Source organism: Gopherus evgoodei, chromosome 18 (assembly GCF_007399415.2).
Source record: "Gopherus evgoodei ecotype Sinaloan lineage chromosome 18, rGopEvg1_v1.p, whole genome shotgun sequence".
Lineage (NCBI taxonomy): Eukaryota > Metazoa > Chordata > Testudines > Testudinidae > Gopherus > Gopherus evgoodei.
In genome coordinates this window covers 17,289,870-17,306,777 of record NC_044339.1, presented here as the reverse complement: position 1 = coordinate 17,306,777, position 16,908 = coordinate 17,289,870, and the positions used below count along the sequence as shown (strand labels likewise).

The window sequence follows — 16,908 nt, the reverse complement described above, 5'->3', positions numbered from 1 at the left end:
CAGACAGTGACAACAGGAAGCTGTTGTCCATCATTACCTGGTGCAGGCTTCGTTTAGCCTGCAAGGCAGCATTTAGCTTCTCCTCCTGCTTCACTCTCATTTTAACCACTTCATGGAGGAATTTCTCTTTGGCTTCTTTAGTATCCAGGCCACTGTCCAGGGCCTGCCTTAGATGCTCCAGTTCAGCTTCCAATCCGCTGCTGTGAGACTCAGCATGGGTGGCAACTTCAAAGGAGTTGCTGACAGTGGCCGTGGTTTGCATGCCAGGTGAGCTCATGTCCTTCGCAGAGCTGGATGAAGTAAAGGATGGGGAGGAGAGCGAGGACAGGGATGAGGTGACTGAAACAAACAAACAAAATCCTGAGGTTAACAAACGTTCACAGCAACGTAAGTTAGAATGGGATGAGACCCTTTAAAAAGGAGAAGCCACACAACAGATAATCTTACAAACAGGAGAAAGGAAAGAAACGTTTTATGCCTTGACGTAAGATGGAAATACAGATCTAAGCAATGCACAGGGCTGCAAGGCTCCAATCAAACCCAGCGGAAGTTTCGTCTAAGCACAGACTTTGGGATTCAGCCCACTGAGCTCACTGGCTGCATGCAAACTCTCTGCACTCTCCATCTGGAGAACATTTCCAGTTCTTTGGGGAAGAACTGGACAGGGATATCCCGCTAGTATTGGTGGGTGAAATTCACCTGTGTGCAGAGGTGCAGCACCAATCCTGTGCACTGCTTAAGGGCTGATCCTACCCTCGCTGAAGTTAAACCATCACAACAGGGCTGAAGTGGGACTTAGGTAATACATAAGTATGTGTTGATTCCTTGAATTTGAAAATGGACCGCTTAGAGACACATTTTCCCTCTGAAATAAAACTGTTTGTGTGTGCACAAACCACCATTTGCATGGGAAAAATAGCTGACTGCACATGCAAATCCCAGGGCAGACTTTTTTGACACCAGAGGGCATGGGATGTACAGTATACTCATTTGCACGTGTGTTCACCCATTTTAATGCAAGTGTGAGATTTTGTGGCTGCATCTAAGCGTGTGCTTTTCTGTGAGTGTGCACCGGGGGTGTCCTTCAGTGAAAATTTCTCTTGTGACTTGTGCCTCTGTTTCTCACTATTATTTAAGGCTGGGCCTCGGGGAGTTGGGTGTCTAGATCATATTAGGCGCTCAACTCCCATTGGAGTTTAACTTCCTTCGACTCCTCTGGAAAACCAAACCCCAAAATTATTTCAGAAAAAAAAAATAAAGGCAGGTAACTCACACTTACATTCCTCCCGGGTTTCTACTTCAATCTCTGCTTCTGACTCTTTGTCCTCTTCGGCAGCAGTGACAGTGGTCACTGTGTCCGGGACTGCTGGGTTGTCTGTAGTCAGCTTCCTTTTGCGTGGCTGGACTGGGCTGCTCATTGGCTCACTGCTCCGTGACACCACTGTGGCACATGGGGAATTGCTTATAATCTTCTGCTGAGCAGGAGGGGCAAGAGCCACGTTGGGGGCCACAGCATTCTCGAAACTTTTGTAGGAGTAAAAACTGTTTGGGAAGGGGGAGACAAAAGAAAAAGGCAAAATATTCAGTCCCATTCTTGCCTTCAAAATGCCTCCTAACTAGCATCTTAGACTGAAAAACGCCAGATCCTCCACTGGTGTAACTCAGCAGAACTGCACTGATTGCAACCCTGATTTACACTAGCTGAGAATCTGGCCCTATGATCTCCACCCATTAAGTGCTCCATGCTCTTATAAGTGCAAGGAGGATTTAGCCATGTTACCTCCACTCAGTTCAACAGGAATTACAGGTTAAATAGTGTGAACATGGAAGAGACCAGAGCGTCAAGTCTCCTGTACGTTAAATGCTGTTTCTATATTTCTGTCTCTGGACTTTTATGGATTCTTCCAAGATATGGTGCTTTTACAGCTAACCACCCATAATTGCCTTCCAACGTTTGAGATTGCACAGCCTGGAGAAAAGCCAATAGAGTGCCAACAAAATTCTGTAGTGCATAATTAATTTTTCCAGATCACATGTATGCGAATGCGTATATATTATATCATATTCAATGAACTATGTTAAAAGAACATTAAGATTGCAATGTCAAGCACTCAAAATGTTGGTAAGGTTGCCGATGGAGCCTTAATTCAGACCCCTTGCAATTATGCAGTGAGAAACAATCTTTAATTATATGTTAAAGTCTCTACCAAGCATGTGCAAACTAAGATTTTTCAGAGGCTTATAACTGCCAAATTTGGATGAATTTTTGCAGGGACAGCAAGACACATGCTTGAAACCAGGGTGACTACCCAGCCAAATTCCAAGTGCTTTTTTCAAAGCACAGAGTGCTGGAGTGTCTTAAAAAAAAATTCTTAACAACCATTTTGTTAACAGGAGCAAAATATTGTATTTCCCCCAGTCTCTTCTCAGAAAGTTCCTGTTTCCTAACTTTTCCAAAAAATTCAGTCTGAGGCAGACAACTGGCATGAAAGTTGTCAACCTGAGCAGTTCAAGTTTGGCAAAGTTCTAAACAACTAAAAACAGGGACTTATAATGAAACGTGTCAGGCAATTTCAAGTAAGGGCAGCGCTACCACCACTGCCTAGACAGGGACTGATTCTGATCATGCTTGCACCAGTGTAAATCAGGAGTAACTACTACACTTGTATGAAAACGAATGTGAGAGCAGAATCAGGTCCATAACAGCAGCTTTCCAACGATGGCTGTCAAAGCCTCAGTTGCATAATTTGTACATGCAAAAGCAAATTTTCGTGTACAAGGTGGGTACACATGCAAATAGGGTATACATTTATATACACTGTGCACAACCACAGATTGCAGTCACAACTTCAACACTCTGAAAATCTGGACCTCCAGATGTCAATGGAGATTTCCATGGGCAGCCCCTGTTGCAGTTACAGCCAAACCAACATTCATATATAGATATGCACGCAGACTCACATGGATCTGAGCATGTTTGTACATGTACAGACCCTTCTGTATTCCAAAAAATGAGAGAACTGTACAGAAGGGAGGGGAAAAACAACTGAAATAAAAATCTAAGCAACCAGGTTGGAATGACCACTAAGGCACTGGGGGATCTGCTGAAAGGAGAGGGGGTTGCAGGGCTAGCTAAGAAATGCTGTTGAAACCTCCCTAAAAAGAACAGGGGTAGAATGGGGGGGCCTGGGAGACATAAATCATGGACTGATGCAGGGGAACAGAATGTTTAAAGCCAGAAGGATGGGAGCAATGGGAAGGATGCTGGAGACCTGAGGTCTGTTCCCAGCTCTGCCCCTGATATGCTGAACGAGTCAGCATCTTTGTTTCCTCTCCCACTTGTTTTTCTTATCTATTTAGATAGTGGGCTCTTTGGGGCAGGGATTCTTCTCTGTGGATGTTCAGCACCAAGCACAATGGGGCTCCAATCTCTGGTGCTGCTGTAATAATAATAATAATAATAATAATAATAATAATCAAGAAAGCAGCAACAGGCAGGGCTTTGGAAGTCAATTCAGTTCATTCCCATAACAATCAGAAGGCCTGTTAATTTCTGAAATACTACTACATTCACTAAAACGGGTTTAGAACAGTGTGTGTTAGGAAGTACGAAATCAAGATGTCCGGAAGGACAAACCAAACTGATGCCATGAGCCGGAATTTGAGTATTACTAGGGATAGTTGTCTCGGTATATTTCAACAGCGCCTGCCAAAGGGACAAGATTGTAGAGACAGTAAATTTAACAAATGGATACAGTACATGGATAGTGGCTCGAGGGCCTTCAAAAGAATAACTTAAGGGCATGTGAAATGAGCTGTATAGAATGAGGAACAGCAAATGCAGCAGGAGTGGATGCTTCCATGCACCATCTTGCCCAGGGTGTCTCAACCCTGATCTCATGAAACCACTGGTATTGGCCAAGAGGATAGTTTGGGCTCCAAGGCCCATTCAATCCAGGGCATTTCTGCTGAGCCTGCCAACTAGGGAATCAATGTTTCAGCTCTGGCAGTGGTTTGGTGACAGGGGCACCTGTGTGCTACTGACCTGGGAGGAGACAACTTGAGAGATTTCACAGGGGGCCACCAAAGAGCTGTCTGGTGATAACAACTGGTCCCTACCAACTTGGAGCAGATGCCACCCATCATCCTAGAAGTTGATGGCCAAGCCATCTTTAAACAGCAGATGGGCAAAACTCTAGATCAACTGCACAAAATGCTTGTCTCTTTGCACCACTGAACTAGCAATGATGCATGGACAGATCCTTCATTTCGCAATCTTCTGAGGCACATTTCACTCAAGAAAACTGAATTACTGTATGCACAAATACTGCCACTTTCTTGTTTTCCCTCCCCAGAATCACTTAAAACTGCGGCTGCAAATGCTTTCACTGCACTGCCAGCACATTGACTTGAACCAAACAACACAGCCACTCATATCAGTGCAAGGAAACACCTGCAAAGGGGCTTGCTGTCATATCAAATTGATTCTCCCTCCCACCCCATAGCTCAAGTCTTCTTACCTGTCTCGGATCAGTATGGGAAGATGTGTCGAGAGATCTTTCTCGTTTGCTGAAACAGCAGGGGACCAAGGCCGGAAAGCAGAGAGGCGTTGACGGGGATGGACACAACCAATACTCTGCAAGGGAGGGAAGGAAAGAAAGGAAGAGAAAAATAAACAAAAATTGGTCACCACTGAGTATATCTTTCAAAAGTATAAACTGCAAAGGAAAGTTATTGACATGTCTGTGTGTGTGTGTGTGTGTGTGTGTGTGTGTGTGTGCGCACGTGCGTGCGTGCACTTGGGTTCTGTTGTCTCTAACACAATTCCCCAACTGGGTTGGCTTTCTGGACCTAACTGCTTAGTGCTTTTCACTGGAAGAGCCAAGTTGGATTAGATTTAAAATCCCGTTCAGTTGTTGCTTGCCAACAAATAATATGTGGTTTGCAAGAGACCACCTGGGACTCCAGGGCCTTTCAGGAGTCTCATACCTCTGAGGCATTGAAAAACTGCTTATTTCATCCCACAGCCACACTGCCAATGCTCACTGAGAGTCGGCAGGAGAAGGGGAAGGGCAGAGTAATTCACTATTCATCAGGGAAAGATGGAAAACATCTTTCATTTAGGCTAGGTCTACACTAGTGGAGGGGTTGACCTAAGATATGCAACTTCAGCTACACGAATAGCATAACTGAAGTTGGCGTATCTTAGGTCGACTTACCCAGCCGAGTCGACCACTGCCACTCCCCCGTTGACTCCACTTCCGCTTCTCACCACGGTGGAGTTCCGGAGTCGATGGCAGAGTGATCGGAGATCGATTTTATCGCTTCTACACTAGACATGATAAATCGATCCCCGATAGATCGAGCATGTAGATGTACCCTTAGAGAGCATGGGCCAAAGCCATCCTTGGTGTTGTTCCACTGGCTTCAAAGGAGGGACACCAAGCACAAATTTCCTCCCACCAATCTACTTTAAACAAGGCAAGCGTATTACTTAAGAGTCACCTTATTGGATGAACCAGACAAGGATCGTAACCAACTGGACTGCTTTTCCTTCTCGGCAGAAGTTGGAGACTGGGAAGCAGAGTCATCAGTTTTGGGCTTTTTGGAAGCAGGAGGATCTGAAGAGATCTGAAAGGAAGAGGGGGAGAGGAAGCTAAGATCTAATAATTGTTCTTTTCAGAGTCAGTTTAGTGCCAGAATAAAAGGTGATTTTAAAACAAATATTGATCTTTTCCCACCATCCCTTGAACAGATCTATCATTTCATGACGCAAATGGAAGAGACAAAGGGACAGAGACCAATATATTCCACAACACAACACTAGCTTCATTCATTCATTAAAGCATAAATGGCAAGACACAAAGTTACAAAACATGGGCTAAAATGAAGCCTAAATATAATTGAGCTATTCACACTGTGCTGCTAAGCAGTATCTGCCTTTTTTATTATTATTATTGTATGCAGAAAGGTAAATTTTAATGTGGTTTCTGAATTGGAAAGATTATTTTAAATGAGAACAGAGCAGACTTTGTTATTCTGTTTGCAATGGTTGTTATGCCGATGACTTCACTACCTCACAGCTGCAGTGGATTCTGGGGGCGCTGCCAAGAGCTGCTTTGCCTTTTCCACAAGTGCCTCAGCTTGGCCTATAAATCACCCTCAAGCATAAAATAGTCCTTTGGCAGGCAGGACCCCTTTCCTTCAACACCACGAAGAAATAAAATTCCTACAGTCCCAGTGTGGCTTGCAAAAAAAATTGGTAACTACTGGTTTCACTGGTGCGCTGGGGATACCAGACTGAGGCGCCGCCAGCACAAACAAGGCTAGCGGACGGGATCTGGACCTCATTCTGCATGAAGAGTACAAATAATAAAACAAGAACACACCAACTTTCTTTCTTTGAGTTGGAAAACTCACTGCTTTTCCATATTGCTGTCCAACAGGGCTCTTATTGAGATGGCAGCACAATATGGCAATAACCAGTAATAATCCTAGTACCGTATGTTTATACAGAGCTTTTCCATCCCACCACTGCGAAGTATTATACAAAAGCGCGTAAGTATCCACCGTCTCTGTTTTATAAATGAGGAAACTGTGGGACAGACAAGTTTTAAGGGCAAGACCTTCACAAGTGTCTACTGATTCTGGGTGTCCAACCTGAGGCCCCTTAAAGAGGCCTGTTGCTCAGCATTATCTGAATAAGGTATCTCAAGTTGAACACTCAAAACTGAGTCACCCAAAGCCACTATCCTTGGAAATTATACTCTGCGTGATTTACCCAATTTTCAGAAAGGGAGTTTCAGGCAGAACTGAAATTCAAACTCCCTTCTCCAGATGCCCAGCCCAGTCCAATACCCTATACACTCTGCTCACAGCAAATCCTGGAGCTGGATGCCATACAAAAACACAGCCCCTTTGCCAGCCTTAATTTGGAAGGAACTCTGACATCCAGTCCATGGTCAATCTGCTACTTTTATGGCTGGCAGAGCTGTGGGTCAAGCCAATCAGTCCCTAGTTAATCTGGCAGCCTGCGCTGCTAGGACGCTTGTGGTCTTTTACAGCCCGATTCGCGTTGTAACGATCGAACCCGGCACAGATCTCTTACTACAGCATTCTAAGGAGAGCCAGAATCTGGGGCGCCTTCCCATACATAGCAGATGAAGCAAAGCGCGTGTGTGAGTAACCGCGAGTGTAAAATTAGCCCGTGCCAGCGCCAAATGCCAGTGTCAGTGGATTTGCAAGAGCTTCTTTTGGCTCAGCATCAGCCTTTTATTTCTTTGGGCTGACTCTGGAAGTGGCTGTTCCACAGCCCCTCCTCCCTCACCGGCTAGAAGGGGGCACTTTGGAACGCCTTCTGCGGAAAGCACAGGGCAGCAGGTTGGGGAAAGGTTCCTTTCTGCTGTCAGAGATGCCGTCTGTGGAGATGCAGTGACAGCATCAGAATGGTATTTGGCAGGCGAGGCAGCTCCCAGCCCTATCCACTGGGGATGGTGAGCAATGTGGGGCGGGGAGAAGTAGGGGCCTGGAATGAAAAAGGCAACAGGTGGCAAGACTCAGCATGGAGACCAGTCCTCCCCACCCCATCACTGCTACCCTACTCAGCTGCAGGAGAACATTCTGCTCAGGCAGGATGGAGGACAGCCATCCTGTGCCCTGTCCTGCGCACACTTGGATAGCGCCGTAATGGGCTTGAACTGGGGGGGCCAGTGTAAAAACAAACAGCTTTTGGGGAACAGAGAGGAAAGTGTCAAGTCTTAAAGGGGCATGAGAAAAGATATTTAAATAGAATCACCTCATTTGCATTTTCAAGGGACACCATGTCTCCTTTTTTCTTCTCCACCTTCCTCCCTTTTTCCCTCTAATCAAGGCTGACATCCAAGGCAGAGGGGGAGCCTGAGCTGCACAATATAGGAGCAGTCAAGCAAAACAATCCATGCCCCTTGCTGCCAGTGGTTAGCGCTGTTCTGTTCCTGTGCACCAGAGCCGTGATGGGAAAGCCCCCCACCCTCCACCGAAGAGAGGAAAAACAGCTGCTGACAGCCCCTGTAGATTGTTCTAAATGAAGCAAAATCATCTCCCACCATGTGGTGCTAGCATTCCTGCAAATCAGGCTTGGCTTGTGCGCCGGGCACTGGGCTGTGACTTGGAAGCCCTGCAGTCTATTGCACACCCCAAGCTGCTGTGTGACCTCAGGCAAGTCACTTCACCTCCCACTGCCTCGTTTCCCCTTCCACTCTTGATCTCTCTTGTCTACTTGGATTATTAGCTCTTCAGAGCAGGGTCTGCCCAATCAGAGCTATGGGGTGCTACTCTTAACACTGCTAATAATAATTGCTTTCTCACCCTCTGTGAATAATAATGAATCAAGAACCAGGGCTGTTCATGAAGAAGTGGGGGTAATGCTTTGAAATCCAAAAAGCAGTGGGTCGCTCTTTGCCCTGTCACACATGCCATTTGGTTACCCTTCTCATTACATTCATATCTGTCTGGGCAGCCATGGAAAATATTTTTTCCCTCCTCACTGAGCTGCAGCAGCTATGCCATAAATCCACCAAAGGCTCATGTTCTACAGGTGTCAAGAGTGGTCAGCTGGTGACAAAAAGGTCCAGCAGAGTGGTCATGCAGGCAGCCAATGAGAAAGCATTATCACATGCCTCTCATCCAAGCATGACTTTTGCTTTGCAAAGCAGAGTCTGCTGATGAAATAGGCAGAATCTGATCTTCCTACCACAAGGGAGTGTGAACAACAGCTCAAAAAAAATCAGGGCTGAGGCGGTGGAAGATTACAAGAAAGGAAAAGAAACATTCTCTAGTAGTCTGGACACTGAAATGCAAAAATATGACGAGGCATGTAGTAGAACTCTTCCTTCCACATGAGTCACTGGATATACACCAGGCTAGGACAGGCTCTCAGCTGGTAATAAGTAAAACTGACTAAAGTACCACTCTGTCACTTTCATCGTCGGCAAAGTAGCCAGCATGGGGGGGGGGGGGGCACGGTAGATCGTATCTGGATGAAAATTCTTTTATTTCCATCCAAATATATACACGTACACACTTACAAATAAAATATTAACACAGGTGGCATTTAACGGGGCACTAAAGGATGCTTTTCCCATTCTTATAAATGACCTCCCTCGCCCCGCCGATGTATGCAATAAACTCCTAGAAGCTTGAAACAGAAATAGATGTTTCCTTAACCTTATTCCCCTTTGCTTGTGTTGCTCAAGAACAATGGTTTGTTATTGTATAGCTCCGCATAAGCACTTGGGCTTTTCATGATGGTTTGTTGTGGTAAGGTACCTCGTAAAGCCTAGAACTATGCAAAGTGGCTTGTTATTGTAGAGTTGCTCAATAGCACTGGTATAAGCCGTCTCTTGTTATAGGGGAGTTTAGGGGCACTGTGGCATTTGCTTTGGTAAAGCAAAACCACATAGAAAAGTTTATACGGAGCCTAACGAAAAACACAGAAGTGAGATTTTGGGCCTGTTAAACATGATGGCATCCCTTTAAAGTCACCCTGGTATTAATCAGGCTAGTTTGGATTTTGGCCAAATGAGATCACATTTTCATGTCACGCTAGCTCGATTAGGTATTGTATTATCAAAGCATGAGATCAGTGAAGATGACCTTTACCCGCTGCTTCTCAGAAACACACCCCTCTCCCTTCCGAATGCTAAATAATAATACTAAAACAAGCAGGCCGGGAGTTAACTAGCAAGCCCGGCCTGGCCCCTAAAAGGTCCTTTTCAGTCCAACACAGAGTGAAAACTGGGCTCTCAGAATAAGACACTTTCAAGCCACTCAGGAGGGGGGTCATTCCTGGGATATTCTCTCTGGGATCAGTTTCCTCTCTAGCATCTGGGCTGAGTGGACAACTTTTGTTCTCCGGGTTCCTCTCTTCCCCGAGAGTTTCTCTTGAGCACAAAGCAGGGAGTGCCCTTGGGGGGGTCTGTGTGTTTCTGTGTCTGCCTAAGCCCCCTGTAATGTGAACAGCTATCCACTATGGGATATGCTCAGATGCTACAGACAAAGCAGTGTCCTTATGTGGAAGAGGAGAGCAACAGAATGGGCCAAAGTCTCTGGGAGCACCTTTTGCAATTTGACCCTATACTCAACAAGCCAACAACAAGCAAACATGCCTGTTTCCCAGGTCTCTGAAACCAAACAGCGCCCCAAACCCAACCTCTGCAAACACCCAAGGGATCTGTTCAGAAGCCTGTGCTTCATTCTGGCCCCTCACTCTAGTAATGCTATTGATTTACACTGGTGCAAACGAGAGCAGAATTGGGCCCATTTGCCTAATAGGAGCAGGAAACTTTAGGTGGAGAGTGGTGGGCAGGCGGGTGCGAAGATATTTTAAGGTAGCTACCCAAAACAGATTGCTTAGAGCACGTGGGAACATGAGGGTCCCTGGCTAGAAACATAGAAACTTCTGTACCAGATCACAGCAGTGGTCCACCTAATCCGGTCTCCTCTCTCTGATAGCACCCACCAGCAGATGCTTCGCGGGAAGGTACGGGAAACCTAGTAGACATTTAACAGATGGGTATTAATGGGTGATGCAACCCAAAGTGAAGGTTGGTTTCAGTTTCAGGGTGATGCAGATTGGGATTTGCAGGGCTGCACCTGCTTCAAGGAGATCCAACTGAGAAGCAGCCCCCAAAAAGGAAGAGACCCAATTCTCCAGTTCCAATTCAGCTAAATCTAATCCTGACCCAGAACTCCCCAAAAGCCAACTGCAGTTAAAATGGAGGCAACGCCTGCACATTACACTGGAGTTTTAATCCTTCCCAAGATGGGTGTGAATGCAGCGCCCCCACAGCAGGGGGGAAAGCAAGTGAAAAAAGAAAAACTCCAGGGGTTTTGCTCTTTGAGTTCAGTGATGCAGGGCAAGCCGGGCCACGATGGCTATTCTTGTAGCTTTGAGAATATCTGACAGGCTGGAAGCAGGTGCAGTGACCCACACTGCATGGGGTTACTGATTCATCTTTGCATAGAAATCAGATAGCTAAAGGGACAGAGCACGTTCTGTGCGGAGACTCTCATTAGGCCATAGGGTGTCTTTCCCTCAACCCTGCCCCTTCCCTTTTAAATGGAGCTTGAAATGGATCGGGGACATGGGAACAATACTAGCAGAAATCACTTTATCCTACTTGGCTGGGAACTTCTTTAAAGGGCTGGAGTGTGGCCTGGCTTCATGTGGTTGCAGATGGGCTACGAAGAGGACCCATCCGTCCCCACTGCATTGATCACAGTCCTGGGTGTAGGTGGTGGGGGTGCAAGCTCCATGGGGCCACTACTGTGCCCCACAGGGAAAGCTGAGCCTCCACTAAGGGAAGAAGTAACCTGCACCAGGTTACAGGACTCTAGCAGCGGAGGGAGACAGGGAAGGAACTGATTCGCAATTCTGCCCTACGGCCGCTCTGCTACACGCCTCTCCTAACACAGGACTGAGCCCAGAAGGTCCAAGGTTGCCATCAAGAATGAATGATTCAGTCCACAGGGGGAGGGAAGGGAGGGTGTGAAAGGGCAATTCTGGAGAGCAAGCCACAGTAATGCATGATTTTTACATGTACATCTACGCACCCCAGGCAGATAGAGGGGAGGAGCTATGGTCAAGAACTTGGAGCAGATCCTACTGCAAACAAGAGTCTATCTTTTATGGTAGCTTTAAATGTCCCCCATCACACACAGAGTGATCCAAGAAACCTCTATTTTCATCTCTTTATGTGACTACTAGAAAGGAATCTGAAACTGTGTGTGTGTATGGATTTGATTCTTTATCTCCCTCATATGGGTGTACCTCAGAAATAACACCACCAAAGTCACAGGGGTTACACCACATAAAACCGGGGGAAGCAAAATCCAAAACAGGCCCATAAATCTATGCATAGCATTATAGCATGTTGTTCACGCTGCTGCTTTTGCAAAGAGCCAAGTTCAGTTATACCATAAGAAAGGGTGGAGCTTCCTGTCTCGGCAGATACTCAGTTCGGGCGTGAAAATTAAGTGGATTTCTCACAAAGAACAAAAACCACAAGACCAGACGCCAGTCTGATACCGGTTTGTAGAAACCTCAGAGATACACTTCTTGGGGGTTAAAAAACGTGACAGACACCAAAAGATAAAAATACATTAAAAAATAAAGCAGCAAACAAGTGAGTGGCAGGCAATAAACTATACCATCAGGGTCAGACTTCAGGCCAAATGGGTCAGCAGCACAGGGCAAGGCTGTGACCCAGTTCAGTTGTGCAGCATGAAAGCACTGCTCTTTGTGATGCTGCAGTGAAGGGTCGGTCTAAAACTGGGTCTCGTCCAAAGCCAATGGGAGTCATTCCACTGACTGCAGTGGATTCGGGATCAAAACCTGGTTAAATGATAACCCTAAGTTATCATTTATGGTGTTTATAAATGGCTGCAAATATTAGCTCGGGGTGGAGGGACATGGGTGCTTCTTGACTCACATGTGCATGTTTATCCCAAGGAAACTTGTGATCTCGGCACGTACCTAGACAGGAGACTGACCTTGAGAGAGTGGAATGGCTGTAAAGAAGACACTGCAGTCTACTGGGACCTAGCACATACTCACCGGAGAGGCCAGGACAGTCCTGAAGAGGATGCTAATGTAAGTGACACTCATTGTGCTATGTCCATCCTTGGTGTAACTTTTCCCCTTAGCTAGATAGATGATTCAGTACATAGGGCATGGGGCTGGAAGTCAGGAAACCAGGGTTCAGCACTTGGCTCTGTCCCTGACTCACTGTGTGGTCTCGGGCAAATCACTTAGCCCCCCCCCCTCCCCCACAACATCTGTTCGATGGAGTTAATGGCTCCCTACCTCACAGGGGTGTTGTGAGGGTAAAACTAATGAATGACTGAGAGAGGCACAGATAATGGGCTACACCATCAGTTACTAGGCGGACCTAATTCAGCCTGCAGTGGGGGTAACTGACAGTAATTACCATTCAGGAGCGCCTTGCTGGCCTACATGAACACGGGAAGTCTGACCAGGTCTTAGTAGATGGGTGCTTATCTTTTTTTTTGTTTTAAAAGGCATTTGGCCAATGCTTAATTTGTAATAAAAGAGGTGCCAGGGATGAACTGCCAGGCGCAGAGGTACCAGGGCTTGACCCTGGCACAAATTAAGCACTGCATTTGGCCCAATGTAGCACCTGGTTTGGCCTCCTCAGAGAGGCCAAGGACCAAATGGGACAGGATGGCCACAGTGGGGAGGATTTTCAAAAGCACCTATGATGTTTGAGCACAAATAATACACGGAGATAAACCTGTCTCAGAGCTGGCAGGGACCCTGAAAGGTCATTGAGTCCAGCCCCTGCCTTCACTAGCAGGACCAAGTACTGATTTTGCCCCAGATCCCTGAGTGGCCCCCTCAAGGGCTAAACTCACAACCCTGGGTTTAGCAGGCCAATGCGCAAACCACTGAGCTATCCCTCCACCCTGAATGCCACTGAAGCCAATGGGACTTGTGCTCCCAAGGCCCTGGGGTGCTTCTGAAAGCCCTACCCCAATGTGTGCCTGTAGGTGGGAAGCTTGCCCATTGCTACCTGCAGAGCACCCATCATGTGGCTACCTGAAAAACTTCATTTTCCAGGAGCTGCCAGGCTGGAGATTTTTCCCAGCACTCATTTGAGTTTAAAAGTAAACCTTCCAACCAGCAATTCAGTAGCCAAACAAACAACAATGGTGCATCTAATCTCTCTGTCCAGGCCTCTGCACCATACTCACTGTTGTGGTATCTGAGCATGAGGTGTAACACAGGAATAAGCTGCTGCTGCTTCTTTGACTCAGCAAACTATGAGTGCATCCCTATCAAGATCAGGCTCACCCCTGGTGATACTGTCCTCTTGCAGGAAAAGCGTTGTAGAAAGCACTTAGAGATCTGTCACCAGCTATGTCCCACAGAGGCCCCTGGATGACATGCAACTGATTCAGGAAAGACAGATCCACATGGGATTTTGCTAGACAAAACAGATACCAGAAGCTTCTGAGATACAGCCCATGCAGCCACAGCTAGCTCATAGAAAGCCCATGGGTATTCTACCTCAGTCAGGGAGCAAGACTCTTCCATCACCAAGGAAACTTGCAATTAAATTAAAACCAGCCAAATAGAAGATCTGAAAGTGTTGATCCTTCAGGAACTGCTGTGCTTTCCTTAATCAGAGATGAAAAGTGGGTCAGTGCAACTATCCTAACCCATTTGTGTGCTGTGCCACTGCAAAGACTGGGGAAAGAGCCCCAAGACAGCTTCTGTATGCAAGACGTGACATTGAGTGTCTAGTTAGAAGTCAGGACCTCCTGGGGTCTGCTCTGGCCTTGGAAAGGAGTGGTGTAATGCTTAGAGATGGGGACTAGGAGACATGACTTCTAGGTTCTATTCTAAGTGCTGCTGCTGATGCATTAAGTCACTTCAATTCAGCTCCTTCATAAAATGGAAATAACTGCCTTACCCACCTGCAAGGACTTTGTCTTGGAAGAAAGTTGGCATAGACAGTATTCTTAAGCAGAATGAAATGACTGTGTCCCATATGGAGTCCCTTCTCCCACTGAAACCCCTAACACTTGTTCATTTTTAAGGATCCTAAGGTTGGTTCAGGCCATTGCACATGCCACCACGGCCACACGTTGCACAGGCCAAATGGCAGGGTGAACAGGACACCCCCAGAGATGCCATGAGTAGCAGTTTGGAGAAGGCATGCATAATGTTACCAACAAGCACTCTAAGCTGCTCCTTCAAGTCAGAGTGCAATCCCCGAGGAACATAGAGGCTGGTGTTACAGCCTTCTCCCCAGGCGTTCTTATGCGAGGTTAGTCTCCTGTGACTTACACCAGTGCAAATCAGGAATAGCTCCGCTGAAGCCAATGGAGCTACACATGCGGTCAAACCAGAGTAAGAGGGGAATCAAACCGTGTGTTTAACTGGCAGGTGCAACACGCTCTGAAGGCACCCAATTGTGAACAAATTCCTGCAAACTCCCAAACCAGGCATAGTTTAGATTCAAGTTCCCCCTTGCATCCAAATCCTTTAAAACCGTGACACGAGCTCCAATTGCTAGAACACATGCTTTTGGCAACATGGCCGGCTGGTGATTAATAAGGTATTAAGGGGGGGTCTCTATCAAGGACTGTACTTTCACATGGACTGCGGAAAAATATTTAGTCTGATGCAGACAGATGGGTATAAACGACCTGTCTCCGTGAAACACAGTGAGCTTGGAGCCCTGTAATCTGGAGCAGTAGGAAGATTTACTGCATCTTTACTGTATATATTTAAAAGAGAAAAACCTACCACATCTAAACACCAGTTCTAGGAAGCGCTTACTACAGTCTGCCCTTTTTAATTTTTTATTAGGTTTCTGGTTTTGGTGGCAGGAGTCCAGACCGTCACAGCACAGAGCTCTCCATCTCCCCCCGCCCAGCTCTGGTGGAAACAGCAAGTATTCATTCTACCCTGTCATTCTGGGAGGCCTGATGACATGAAGTATTTGCTTTCTATTCCTGCCCTTCCCAGCATGCTCACTGGCTGCCACTGTGTCGCCCTGCGTCTGACCTGCGGGAGGCTTCACAAACCGCAGCTGAAAGCACTTCAGAGAGTGCCTGTTACACCGTGGTTTGAAAAGGTGTTGTGAAAAGCTCCTTGCTGGAGCTGCTGTGCTCACCCTATACCGGAGACCTGACCTGGACTGTCTTTGCCTGCTCTCGGAGGGAGAGCCTCCCCATTGCCTGTAAGCCTAACTACTCAATCGACACCAGTGCAAATGGCATTCCCCGCCCAAGAATGTTATGTAAGATGCAGTGTTTTAGTCATCTGGTACGTGAGAAAGTTCATCTAAAGGATTTGGGAACAAAGGGGCTAATTCTCCTCTCATTTCCACCAGTGTAAAGTCCTTTGCCTCCAATGGACTCACTTCAGATTCACAGGAAGGAAGACAGGAATTGGACCCGCTCTGTTTCCCACAAAATGCCTCTCTTTCACACTTCCTCAGCCTAACAGAATTTCTGAACAGAGTCTCTTTTGTGAAATGTCTGGAGTGAAGCAACATTAAAACTGTTTTCCAGCCCCTCGACTTCCATTTCCAAACTCCTTGGCCAGCGTGCGGAGGAAGCCTTTTCTCCCTCCCAAGCCCTGCTGTCTGAACATTTCTTCCTCCTCCCTGCCCCGATTTTTTTTTTACTGTAAGATTTTAGCCAGGTTCCATTTGGTGGTTGTGTTTGAACTCACAACTAGCCAACAGTGGATCCATATCAAAAATCTCCCAGCCCAGTTTCCTAACAGTTTGTTCCAGTTGCTAGCACCAAAAAACCCACTGACCCTGCAGCTTGGTTTTAAAATTTCACTGGAAAAAAACCACATATATGTATTTGCGCGATTTGCTTTTCAAAGTGCTCAACACAACTGAGAAACTCCAGAGAGGCTGTGAATTTAGTAAACTGGGCGGATCTTGGCTCCAGTTATGCACAGAAGCATATTTATTAGGACACAAAATGGCCATGATTTGTTATGAACACACCTCCTGGGATACTTTCAGGTTGCTACAGGCCGTAGTATAGCTTGTAAACTTACTTCTGAGATTAATATTTGGTAGAGGTGTGGTGGTAGAAAGAGCCAGCTATTCCTGCCTTGACATTTACATTCAGAAAAAACTGCTCTACCAGTTGAACTGGCTCAAAATTATTAGTGAACTCTGGAATTAAACTCTCTTACTCTTCCCCCGCCCCCAGCTGTTAAATTCTTTTTGGGCCTGATCATGCATATTCTGACCAGGGGAAGCCGAGGAGACTTTGCCCATCAGTAATGGTTGGTAGGGATGGGTCCATAGAGCTGGACTTCAAGGTTTGAGGCCCATCACCGACAGCCAGCTAAACAGAAAATACAGAAACACT

General features: G+C 46.5%; 1 protein-coding gene across 2 annotated transcripts in view; it reads right to left on the bottom strand.

The window, feature by feature from the left end:
• The window catches only part of SKI (SKI proto-oncogene), a 146,083-nt gene that overhangs the window by 12,000 nt on the left and 117,175 nt on the right, over positions 1-16,908 (bottom strand). Inside the window, exons 2-5 of one of the 2 annotated variants that reach the window (XM_030537640.1) lie at positions 5,506-5,631; positions 4,521-4,636; positions 1,274-1,542; positions 38-339 (exon numbers count right to left, since the gene is read on the bottom strand). In XM_030537640.1, the coding sequence (XP_030393500.1) occupies positions 38-339; positions 1,274-1,542; positions 4,521-4,636; positions 5,506-5,631 (813 nt within the window). The remainder of the gene's footprint in view (positions 1-37; positions 340-1,273; positions 1,543-4,520; positions 4,637-5,505; positions 5,632-16,908) is intronic. The other variant, XM_030537641.1, reaches the window with a different exon arrangement.